The sequence below is a fragment of the Parasteatoda tepidariorum genome, chromosome 11, assembly GCF_982258835.1.
Source record: "Parasteatoda tepidariorum strain Cologne lab strain chromosome 11, Ptep-v5.0, whole genome shotgun sequence".
Lineage (NCBI taxonomy): Eukaryota > Metazoa > Arthropoda > Arachnida > Araneae > Theridiidae > Parasteatoda > Parasteatoda tepidariorum.
Genome location: NC_141765.1, coordinates 74,712,049 through 74,725,806, shown reverse-complemented (window position 1 = coordinate 74,725,806; position 13,758 = coordinate 74,712,049). Strand labels below are relative to the sequence as shown.

General features: G+C 29.4%; 1 protein-coding gene across 2 annotated transcripts in view; it reads left to right on the top strand.

Annotated features, from left to right (window-relative positions):
* The first annotated feature begins 983 nt into the window (after window positions 1–983).
* LOC107436391 (uncharacterized) overlaps window positions 984–13,758 on the top strand; it is a 77,471-nt gene continuing 64,696 nt past the window's right edge. For both annotated transcript variants that reach the window (XM_043048385.3, XM_043048386.3), the window contains exon 1: window positions 984–7,359. In XM_043048385.3, coding sequence (XP_042904319.2) covers window positions 1,887–7,359 — 5,473 coding nt within the window. In that variant the 5' untranslated portion in view covers window positions 984–1,886. The remainder of the gene's footprint in view (window positions 7,360–13,758) is intronic.

The window sequence follows — 13,758 nt, the reverse complement described above, 5'->3', positions numbered from 1 at the left end:
CTAATAACTCGTCAAGCGCTATTTGCGTTCTAATGAATTTTTTCAAGCTTTAAGAGAGACAAATTCTCAAACATAAGTAATTTGTAAATCTTGTTCGTGTAAATCTAGTTTCAAATACTGAAAAAAAAAATTTCGAAATATAAATATTGAAACAAATGATAGCAGCATTATTTAGGATCGCGCCGTGGGGAAGTTATGTTAAATAATTTGTTTGCATTTTGACATTTTGAAAACATTTTTTCTACGTTTGAAACTTTACTCTATATTTACATGAACTCACTTTTCCTGAAAATTCGAAATACCAATGATGGTGAAAGAGAATTCGGCGTTAAAATTTTCTTCTGCGGAAAGTGTGGTCTTAATAGGCGTTTTCTAAAAATAGTTATTTTTATATTCGCAGACTCCTGCAATTTGCATTAAATTCAATTGAAATTTTCACGCCAAGAATTCAGATAGTGTAATTTATATTGTACCTACATACTTTTTAATTGCTTATTTTATTACATTTTATAACCTCCGTTGAACAGCTGACTCGATTTTCGAGTTTACGACAACTAATGTTCAACTCCATAGCCTTGTAATTTTGAACCCAATCCAGAAGACGAGGGAACTCCTGGATCAAGTAATGGGAGAAATTTGCCTTCGTAGAGGACTTTTTTGGTGGAACTAGCCAGTATTTGCGTTACAGGAAGAGAAAAACCACGAAAACGCACCCATGGTTGGCCTGATTGCAAGAGGATTCTAAACCATGATCCGTCTACTACTGAGGATATTTTACGTCAGCACGGTGGTCTGTGCAAACCGTATACGGAATTCGTATCGGTAAGCTATCGTTGGGACTCGAACCCGGTTCAGCTCGTTGAAAGGCAAATTTTTATTGCTTATGTAGTTTTTAAGTTGTGCTATACTTTGACTTTTAGGGCATTTTTCGCTTAATAATGCTGCTATTGTGAAATGCACTGCGTATATTGCCAAACAACAACAATTCTCTTTAAGTCGATAAATTTTGAAGCAAATCCTGTAAGAAAGATAATGAATTCACGACTGTTTTCTTTTTTTTAAGATACCTCAAAGAGAAAGTATTTTGTTTCACATAATTTATTTTTTGTGCAAGTTTAAACTTAGCTCAACATACGGAGAACCATCTGAAAATAACTATGTATATATTTATTCAATTGTCTGAAATACCTTATACATATAATCACCGTATTCTGTCTCTTTCTGAAAAATACATCCGTGTTTTCCGTCTTGAATAAGTGAAAATGTTGTTTTGATGAAAGATTTGATGTATTTAAGAAAACATTAAAGACGATGTTTATTAAATATAAAATGAGTAGAATCCGCTTTAGTGAATTCTAAAAATTTTAATTAGTTTTAAATTTTGGTAGTTTTTTGACCTTTTGCATGTATTCCAAAATTTTACGGCTTTATGTTCTTAAATTTGATTGAAAAAATTTCCTAATTAAAATAAAATACGCAAATTTTTCCAAGTACTGTTGCTTAAAATGTTTTGATATTAACAAATGAAATTTGACATTAATGGGTGCATTTTCTATAGATAGAATTCTAACAAAAGATCTTTTTGTGATTTTCAATAGAGATTTGTCTAGCGCGAATCGAGGTTTGTTGATTTTTCTACACGAGATATTTCTAGTATGAATAGGAACAAAAATAAAACATTCTCCCATCAAGCTGTATTCTTGGCGAATCTCCATTTTTGACGTCAACCCAAAGAGAGTCTCGTTAACGGATGGCACTGTTTGTTTTCGCTTCTGTCGAATGTACTTTCTTGAGAGTAAACTCTTAAGAATTGATGACTAATTGGAATACTGTCACCAAGGTACTGTTGAATTTTGATTATTTGAATACTAACATTGGTTATTAATATGTATTATAGAAGCCACTCTCCGTTCTCTGACCTAAGAGGGCGAAGCAATTTTAGTCGAGGTCTGGATTTAGGTATTACACCGAGAATTCAACGTGTAATTAATTCCAGAAGACCTCATAATGATAGCTGGACTAATTATTATGATTTGGTGACACCTCGTTATACTTCATATACTATTAAAAAACCACAAAGAACGGATTACACAGATTTTTTAGGGCCTGCTTTGCAAAGTCGAACTTTGTTAAAACCAAATTATGTGCCACGATCTCGCCTCGAAAGAGAGAGTGTCGTGTCTCCTCTTGTTAGAGAAAGAAAACTCATTAAATTTCGTGAAATCACAAATGATATCTTAACTGGAGTAAGAAGAAAAATTTCTTGGGATTTGCCTGAGGAAATTGATTCACCTCTAATAAATGAGATGAAAAAAAATGAAGCGGCGGATAACATTAGTGAGCGTATTAAAAGTAGGGAAAATAGTTTATCCAGACGAGGATCACCTACTGTTATGTCAAGAAGATCTTCAGATCAAAGTATCGATCGTATGTCTCGATTACGTCTTAAATCCCCTAGAAATAGTACTGAATTAAACCTTGAAAGTAACGATTTACAATCCATACATATTCCTAGAAAAAAATCCCTTGGCTCATCTCGTCGTATTAAAAAACATAAACCATCAATAGAAAGTATTGACGAAAAAATCTTAAATAGCAGCTCTATTATAAAAGATAAAATGGTTAGAAATAGGCCCCACGAAGAAACGTCATTTGCCCAAACTGTCGAGAGCGCTCAGTCAGCAGATTTACCGATTAGACGGCGGCGACGACCTGAAATTGCATGCGATAATGAGGGACAGCCACCTGACATTACCAACCATATGCATCGGAAATCGGTTAAATATAAAATTACTGATTCACCTAACCAATGTGTTTCAGAGCAGCTTGTAACCAAAAAACCTTCTGAGATGCCTTTGAAAAGTGACATAAATGAGGCCAAAAATTCTCTGACAAAAGAAGTCCCAAAAAAATACGATAAACAAAATGAAGAAAAACACCCAAGCGATGTATTGACCAAAACGTCGTTCAAATCTAAAAATGAGGAGAAAAAATTCAATTCTGATTCAAATACTACTCATAATAAGTTATATAAATCGGAAAAATCAAGCGAAAAAAATGAGCTTTTGAATATAATTAATAAAGATACAGAAACTGTTCCAAATTCCTACATTAAAAACTCCACTGTTCTGAATATTGACAGAAAAAGGACAGATAAAACAGCCGGAAATAATTTGGATTCGAAAGGTAACGATTTAGATAATACTAGTGCCGAAAAAATAAAATCAAGTATTAATAAACCTCTAGAAAAATTAAATTCGGACGTAATTGTAAATAAAGATTTAAACTGCAATGACAATGCAATGATTTCTATTCCAAACCGTGTTAATCAAGAGAATACAAAAATAAAAAACGTAGCTGATCTAAAAGATACTTCAGTGAAACATAATGTTAGTAACGAAATTCGAGAGGATATTAAAATCTTAGAATCCAAACAACCAGTCCCTAAATCTGATTCTGCAAATAAAAATGTTAGTTCTGAAAATGAATCTAATAACATATCCCAGAACTCTAAATGTAATCTTCCTTCTGCAAACTGGGCATCCAAAACAGGCTTTACAGCATCTGACGTATTAGATAAACCAAAAGTTGCCGACAGTAATAAACAATCTGTGGAATGTAATAAAAAGCCCAAAACAACTCATTTTTCAAATGACCAGAAACAAAAAACAAATAATGATGCATTAAAGAATAAAAAATCTGATGATATCGTGATCAAGAATAAACTACCAGAAATGAAATGTAATTCCAATTTTGAAAAACAATCAAGTAATGAAAAAATAACACCGAAATCCAAAGAATTTTCTCCTAAAGCCATGAATAAAACTAATCTCGATCAAAGTTCGACTGAGAATAACATAAAATCTCTTCGACATGAATCTAATCCTGCATTACTTAAAATGAAAATAAAAAATAATGAGAACACAAGTGAAATCAAAAGCTCAAATTTAAACGATATTCGTAATTCTAGTTTGTTTACACCAACAGATGTTAAGTCGCAAGATATTTTAAAACAGAAAAAAAATATTTCTTTGAGTCAAGATGTCAAAATAATGAGTAAGGATCAAGATGAAATTGTTGTAATTTGTAAATTGCCTCAACCAAAATCTAAATCAAATGAAATCATTTCTTCTATTCAAAGCGAAGTTAATGCTAAAGCAACTGCTTTAGAAAGTTCCGTGGGTGCAATTAATACACAACAACCAATCATTCCAGGAAAAACTATTCAACCTATTGATAAACCTGATAACGTTGAAACGCACATTAAGTTAAAGGAACCTGACTTAGGTCTTGAGGTTAATGTATCTCATACTGTAGTTTTAAAATCAAAATTTCAAAATGCAAAAACTGTGCAAGCTGAAAAAAATATGAACCATTTAAAAGCTATTCCCGATTTAATACAGAGTACCATAAAAATTAGCAGTGATAACAACCATAAAGATAAAATTAAAAAAAATAAAGATTCAAATAATAATAAGTTATCGGTAGACATCAATTCCAATGAAATTGTCCGAAAAATTATGCCATCTGAGCAGCTTAAAAGTAACGATGAAATTCCTGCGAAAAATAGTTATGAAATTCCTGATCCTTTACCTTATAACAATAATTTAATATCCCAGAAAAAGGAGCAAAATGAAATTATCTTGAATAAAGAAATACAAACTTTAAGTACGAAATCAAAAAGTAATAGTTTGAACTCAGACACAAAGGTGAATAATTTTAAGTGTAGTAAATTAGAAACAAAATGCAGTGATTTGAAATCTAACTATTTAAAACCTCTCGTACCAATAAGCGACTCGAATTTGAGCAAATCAGAAACTAAAGTCACAAAAAATAAAAATTTATCATTCGAAAAAACAGAAACAAATGATAGAGATTTAGAAGCAAATGAACCAAAAGTTTTAGAGCTAAAAATAGATAAATTGGTGCCTAGCAAATCAACAGTAAAAGATAAAACATTGGAGTGCAGTAAACCAATAATAAAAAGCGGAGATTTGGTTACTAGTACATTAAAGACTGTAAAGCCAATGATTAAGTCAAATGATTCAGATTCAAATCAATCAAAAACTGTAGAATCAAAAACCAGTGAGTTAAAATTTGGTAAATTGAAATCTATGCTGCCAAAAGTCAGTGATGTGGAAACCAGTGAATCAAAAACTATGAAAACAGTTGGTGATCTTGAATCAAGTAAATTAATTTCTACAGAGTCTAAACACTCGAGCAATTCAAAACCAAAAAGCAGAGACCCGGAACCAAACAATTTAAAGGCTATTGAGTCAAAATTAAGTGATTCGGAAATTAGTAAATCAAAACCCTTAGGACCAAAAGCCAGCTATGTAAAATCTGAAAAACTAGAAACTGTCGAAATAAAAACTGCCGGAATAGAATCCAGTAAACCAAAAGCTCTAGGAGATTTAGACTCTCTTAAATTAAAAACTGTCGAATCAATAAATGAATTAGAGTTTAGTAATTCTAAAATCATTGATTCAAAAACCAGTGAGATGAAATTCAATAAATTAAAAGCTGTAGTACCAAAATTCAGTAATGTGGAAGCCATAAAATCAAAAACTGTGGATACTGCTAGTGATATTGAATCAAGCAAATCAAAAACTGTAGATGCTGCTAGTAATATTGAATCAAGTAAATCAAAAACTGTGGATACTGCTCGTGATATTGAATCAAGTAAATCAAAAACTGTAGATACTGCTAGCAATATTAAATCAAGTAAATTAAAAACTGGGGATACTGCTAATAATATTGAATCAAGTAAATCAAAAACTGTGGATACTGCTCGTGATATTGAATCAAGTAAATCAAAAACTATGGATGCTACTAGTAATATTAAATCAAAAACTGTGGATACTGCTAGTAATATTAAATCAAAAACTGTGGATACTGCTAGTGATATTGATTCAAGTAAATCAAAAACTATGGATACTGCTCGTGATATTAAATCAAGTAAATTAAAAACTGTGAATACTGCTAGTAATATTGAATCAAGTAAATCAAAAACTGTGGATACTGCTCGTGATATTGAATCAAGTAAATCAAAAACTGTAGATGCTACTAGTAATATTGAATCAAAAACTGTAGATGCTGCTAGTAATATTAAATCAAGTAAATCAAAGACTGTGGATACTGCTCGTGATATTGACTCAAGTAAATCAAAAACTATTGGTCCAAAGGTTGATGATTTGGAATGGTGTAAATTTGAAACTATAGATCCAAAAACTAGTGATTTGGAATCTAATAAATCAAAAACATCGGATCCTAAAAATTGTGACTTAGAATCTAAGAAATCAGAAATAAAAAACAGTTCTTTGGAATCAGGCAAACTAAAGACTCTTGATACGAAAGTATGTTGTTTAGAATTGAGCAAGCTAAATCCTAAAGAATCCTTAGAATTGAGCAAGCCAAATATCAGCAGTGTTAAATCTGAAAAACCAGATACTACAGAAATAAAATCTGTTGGACTAGAATCCAGAGCTGAAGGTTCAGTTCCCTTGAAAATTGCTGAAAAGGGAAATGAAAATAAAGAAGTTCTGAATTCCAGTGATAAACCAAAATTAAAACTTGATAAACGCTCAGTGTGCAGATCAAAAACATCGGAAAACATTAACTCTACTTTTGAAAGTAAAACTTCTGAAATTGAGGAAAAAACTGCCAGAAAACGTTATAGAAAATCATCTACTGTTCCAAATGTTGAAACTTCAGAAAAAATCGTTTCTAAACTAGTTCCATTGGAAAAGAGATGGAAAGATAATTCTGACTGCTCAAAATGTGACTTAAAAACATATAAAGATGCTGATAATAATAGTCAGTTAAGTGAACCTGTTGGCTTATCGGAAGAAAAACAGGTTTCGGTTCAAAATCGCAATTGCAATTCAAATGAAAATAAGACAGGAGAACATAAGCTGTCATTTAAAACTAAGACTTCTGAAGTTATTTTGAAACATTTACCAGAAAAAATTTTAAAAGTGGTTTCAGATGTCAAAGAAAAATTTTGTAACGAGGTTTTGAAGAAAGAGGAAACTGTAAAACTTGAACATAAAGTAACGGGCACTGATACTCTTAAAACCTCAAACAAAACTGCAAATAAAACTGGTTTGCAAGAAAAACCTAAGGATACTACCGATCTCAAAAATACTAAAAAAACTGAAAAAAGTGCCAAGATAGTTGATGTGAAATCACCAGTTCATAAACGAAAAAAGGATTTACCTCCCATGAGTCCTCGACCAACCCGTTATGGATTGGTTATAGGACATCCAGTCAATTTATATTCCTCATCATCTGATTCTGAATCATGGGATTCAAGCTCTTCAGTATCATCACTTTATGATTCGCCATATGAGGATAATGGTTCGTACATTTTTGCTTTAATTTTTAGTTATTACTTACTGGTTGGTCATTTACTGATTATCTAGTTTATTTGAAGAACGTCTTGGGATTATTCTAACAAATTAATTGAACACGTTGCATTTATCTTATACGGGAAAAAAAATTTATTATCATAGTAAGAAAGAATTCTTTGTTTGTACAGGAAATTTTAATGAAAAATTTTAAGTATGATAAAATAAAAATTTCCCCTTAAGCTTCAAAAAAGCTAGAAAATCGGTACTTATTAAGATGTTCGTTGTTGAAAGGTTTTACTATCATTAAAATAGAAAGCTTGTTTCCTTATGAGGCCACTTTATTGATTTTCATCTGCTTCAGAAGATCAGTTTGTGCAGAAAGTATTAGTTGATGGCATATTTTCAAGACATGCATTCGAAAGATTTCGTCCAGTTCTTAAATTTAGCTCAAATGTCTGAGATAAACATTCACCGAAGAATGTTACAATTAAACGGGGGGAGAAACTATCTCTAAAACTATTTTGATTTAGTTTCTGGTTAAAATCTGTTCCATAACATTACAAAAACTTTTTACTAAATATATATTTAGAAGAAAATGATTCCAAAACAGATTAAATTTTGAGTATGTCTTTTTCAAATTTGTTTGTATCAGTGTAAAATTTGTTTGTATCAAACTATTAAGTTTCATTATAATAATTTTTTATAACGTTACTGTACTGCATGTAATACTACATGTCTTTTTTAGTCGCTAGCTTTTCTTTAATCTAGTTTTTATAGCTTTTTAATCTTTTACTTTTTGTATTGACACTTAGAAAAATTTCTTGGCTTTTTTCTAAAAATGTGTTTGAAAAATGTTAAACAATTTGCGAATGCAATACTTACTCAATAAATTGTAAAACATGTCCTGTCTCACCGGAAAAAATGTATTAAAATTCAATAAAGTATACATTAATTATGAAAGTTTAATACTTCGGAATAGGTCATCTTAGTTATTGAAACAATTAAAATCATTATGTTAACCTATTCTGGATGACATTTCCAGTGTTTTTCTTTGGGGGAAAAACTCAACCTACTTTTGTTCATGTCACTAAACGAGAAATACTAAAAAAACATTTTAGTGACAAAAAAAATTAAAAAAATGAAAACCTCAATGAAAATAATGGTTAACAAAAACTGTAAACGCAATAAAAAACAAATTTAAGACAATTAATAAAAGTTTCTTGGAAGTAATTAGCCAATTAAAATGTATGATAAGTGAATACGTTATAAGTTATATTCTTTCACGATTTCAGTTTTTAAGTGTTCCAAAATAAACATTTCCTCAGTCTTTTCAGCTCAAAATTAATAGTGTGTCATTAAATAGTGTGTTAAGGAACATTTTCAGAGCATAATCACTGAGCAATCATTACAGGCAATCTCATCATATTCAAAAGTGATTTTTAAAAATCTAATAATGCAAATTTAACGTCCCTACTATAAACCAGAGACAACCTTGTAAAAATCTCTTCAAGCAGAACCAATTTTAAAAAATACGAAGTTATTTAGGGAAATGGACTTCTTTATTAAAAAAAGAACAATTCTCATATAGGTGTCCAATTTCTTCTGGCTACTTTCTTCGCATTTTGAGCTTTTTCTTAAACACGTCAAAATAAAAAGGATGATATCTCATGAAAATTAATAACAAAAGATTGTTAATAATTGTAAGATAACTTTAGAAATGACCCAAACTAATATAATCTTTGAAATTGTGAACTATTTCACTGGCCGGAGTCTATTGCTTTTTCTTGCTAAAATATTCAAGTAAAATTGTTTATTTTTGAAAGATACATTAGGTTTAAAGTCCTGTGATCAGTTGCTGAGCAGTTTCATGGTTGCAGGGATCTGGAGAAAATTTCCTTTAGATCTTGGTCTAAATTGAGGAAGTGGTCTCACAAATGAGATCCCCTCTGCACAGAATCACGATTGTGATGGCATGTCTTCCTCACGGATATTTTCAGACCGTCGCCAATAGCCCATTGTGCAGCTCTATTGCGACGTAAATAAAGTACCTTCTTTAATAAAAGCTGCGATTTATTGAACAAATTATTTTATTAGATCTGTTTCAATTGAATGAGTGAGAAGAATACAGAATGTGTTGATATTTTCAAATATTCTGTGTCTTCGATAAAAGGGCAATAATAGTATTTTTGAGTGCAGGGATATTGTTGACGACAAACTTTTGCTTTCTTAATTCTATTTTTTTTTCTTAATTCAGAAATCAGAGAACATTCTTCTCTTTCAGAATTATGGTAAAATAGGATGATTATGTTCTTTTTTCAAAAAAAATTTCAGAGTAGAATTCTAATTATTTTTCAAAATATACATGCTTTAATATGGTTGGTTATTCAAAATGTTTAAAATGCCAATTTTGAAATAAGTTAAAATATTTTAATGTAAAATCAATAATTGATAGAAAAGTAAAATAATTTCTAAGGAATAATTCTTCCGAAAAGTAGTACATTTAAATTTTTATTTCTTTAACTATTCGATAGATTCCATATAAAACTTGTTATATTTTAACTTAAAATATAAGTAATTAAAAATTACCTTAAACTGTGAATTACTTAAAATACAAATATTTAAAGCCTTTAATTAAACTGAAAAATAAAGTAATTACAAAAATTATTTTACATCGAACTTTCTTAAGAAAATGAAGTTGTACAAAACTTTTTTTAAATTCTCTTAAATAATTTGACATTATTTTGATTCTCTTGAATTTGGATTTATTTAAATTTAAGAGAATCAAAAGAACCATATATGAAATGCGTGAAAGTAAGCTTTTGACAGCTTTACTGAATGGGACCATTTATAGTTTCTTAACCAGAAAAAATGAATTAATTGGAAACGATTTAAAAAAAGGAATGCTTTGGTTCTATGTTCCGCAACAATCAGAGCTGGGCATCTTAAACTAAGTGATGTAACCAAGATTTTATATTTATTTTAGAAATTTATTATAAACACGTTTAACTTAATAATATCAATTTAATAAATGAAACCCTAGAAAATATTAAAGCATTTCTCCGTTATATTGGAATGACAATTTAAATAATGATCTTGTAAAGTCACTTGCTATTAGTATACCCCGTTACTCTTAAATTCTAAAAGTCCCTTTCCTGAAGAAGTATTTCCTCTCGTGACACGTTTTTGTGAAAAAATTCTTTTATATTCTTCAGTATAAAATTATTAATTGTATTTCGTATTTAATTGCATTTTCTTAATCATAAACGTATTTAACAAATTTTAGCTGTATTTTCAGTTTTCTTTGCTCTAGAAATTTTTGTTTTTTTCGTTTTTGTTTATTTATTTACTTATTTTTTTACTTCTAACTTAAATGCCGTAAAGCTATCCAAAGTGTGATAAAATTCAAAGCATTTTACGATGTTAGCAATTTAATATAGCAATTGTCTAGTACTGCAGAATTTCTCCCAATTCTTGATCCAGGAGTTCCCTTATCTTCTGGATTGGATTCAAAAGTACTAGGCTGCAGAGTTGAACTTTAGTAGTCGTAAACCCATAAAATTGGGTTAGCTACTCAACGACGGTTATAAAATAAAATAAAGGAACAAGCTGAATACTTGTCGGCTGTTAGTCCCTAATAATTTTCTCAAAAAATCCCCACCAATTCTCGTTGCGCATCTATTCCACCCCCTCTTAAATGGTCATTTTATATACATTTCTAATTAAAGTCATATCTCTGTCACTGTTTACTCTAAATTCATTAACTTTAGACCATTTTATGCTTAAAAATCTATCCTTTGAACTGAGTATTTTTATTTATCAAGAAATTAATATTTTTACGAAAATTTACTAAAATATGAAGAATCGGTTTTAAAGCATAACGAATGACTCTGGGAAACAAAATTTTGCGGGAAATTGAGAACTATTTTCTCCGAACTTCTTGTTTTTATTTTCCTTTCAAATTAGACTCGATAAACAGATCGGATCTTAATTTTTAGAGGAATTGATTCTGGCATGGTTTTGCGCAACAATATCTCCGTTGAAATTTATTTCTTCAACAGTTATGCTATAATATAAAATGTTATTTTAAATGAAATACCTTTTAATCCTGATTGGACATAAGAAACAATAAAAAATGTCATAGCATTTACTTTGTATTATGATTCTATGAAAATTTTATTAAAGTTGGGCTATCAGAAAATAAGTATTTCAATTCTCGCTGGAAATAAGTATGATTTTAATGTCTGTTCGAGGTCAAATGACGTCACATTTATTGAATAAAACATTCCACCGGCTTATCATTTTTTTTTTATCAAAACAGCATTGTTTTGAGAAAATATATTTGAATTAGTCTTTTACAAATTTCAATACATTTTATCCAAGAACATGCAGAGTCAAAGCTCGCGTTTGTTTCAAATTTGACACTGATATATATCATTGACTAAAATTGTTTATTTTAATAATAACAAAACCTTTTTATCAAACTCTGCATACTTTTGAAAATTTTCCCCCGTGATTGTTAAATAAAACAATAAAAAAAATTCAAAATTAAGAAGAGAAAAAAAAAATTTTTTTAATCCTCAAGCCCTTGCTAACAATTTCACTTAATTATTCATTATTATTTAATTTAATAATTGTCAGAAAAGTTTTGAACTGTTAGGTATACATATTTTTACATCTTTTTAAAATATACAATTTTCAATGGCTAAATATTGAATTTGAATAAAAATAGTCGAATGGTAATAAAATTTTAAGAAGTCGAATACTTAAAATTTTATTTTTCAGGAACTAATTGATCGATTGTCTTAAAATTTCGAATTTTTCACTTAAAACTATTGTGATTAAATTAGTGTAATAATTTGTACACCTTGCGATTTAAATTTTTCCGATAATTGGTTAAATAATAGAAATTTAAAAATAATAAAAATCTTTGGATAAATTCGCTTCATTATAAATTCGTTTCATAAGTCCGGGTGATTGCGAAATACGCGAAAAAAGGAAATTAACATTAAAGGACAAAAAATTTTAAGTAATCCACCCGCTTTCTTAAGCTTTTAGAACCATATTTTCCATTTTGAGGGAACACTCCATATTTTGAGTATTAATCCATCGAAGTTATTCAAAGTACTTTTTTTTTTCTTCTGATTTTTCTGATTATCGTTTGCATTAATTAACCAGCACATATTTTTAATTAATCAGCAAGAGGCCTCGAACCATTATTATCGCATCTTCTTGCGTTCATATTACGCAGTTAAACGAAAAAATTATTAAAGTGTTTCGTTTTTTATTCTACGTTCTGTGCGTTTTTCATAAAATAGTTTTCACCGATAAAATAGTATTTTATTCTGCATAATGAGAATCCATTAAATAAAAAAAAAATTTCTTTTATATTTCATAAATTTCCTAATTTTGATAAGGTAAACCTAAAAGTGCATCAGTACATAAGTCTATCTATACTAATCAGTCAGCATATCTAAGGTTAGGCCCTGCACCCTCATGTTTTAGTACGTGAAAATCGATGCATTGGATCAAAACGTTATTCACTTTTTTTGCGCATTGTTTTTGCGCACAATTCTAACTTATCAAACCACTCATTAAATATTAAGGTTTTCTGTTACTGGTTTTCTTCTCTTCAAGAGGAAAATTTTTGAGCAAACCGATTTGAATTACATAGAGGCAAAGCAATTATTACACAATTAAATCTAATTCGAGGACAGTCATCTTGAAATCCAATAATGTAATTTTTGCCTAGCTTCTGATCAGGTATTTTTAATATCATTTATTTTTGTTACATATTGCAGGATATTTTTACTCTGCAATTTTTGACTGTAATATTTAAATAATTACATGAACCTGTAATTAAAAACCGACGAGAGTAAATCTAATTATATTTCTACACGCTTTCCAAAGACACACAGATGGAACAAAATTTTTTTTCAGCCTTTATAGGGCTATTTTTTTCCTTTTTGAGACTGATTCATAAAAAGAAATTCATTTAGCTTATCTAAATTTAGTGTTTTAAGACTTCTCTTTTTTTTGGTGCACTGTAAAAATTTTTGGTGTTTTGTTGTCACCAGTTTTAGAGTTGAGGTACACTAAATATATTTTTATGTACAGAATTGTAGTTATCAGGCAAAAAATTATGTAAAAGAAAGAAAATAACAATTGTTTAAAAGAATATATCACTATAAATGTTTATGATATTTAAACGAAATGTTTTCGCAATGAAGACATTGAATTGATTCTAATGACATGAAAATATGGGTATTTATTAAGCAAGCAAACAAGAAATGATAAATAAAACTAAAAAAGTAAATAAAAAATATACTAAACTAAAAAATTGGTGGCAACTATGCACCAGAAATTTTTACTGTATGGGAAATTTGTGAAGAATTTTGAAGTGAAGAGT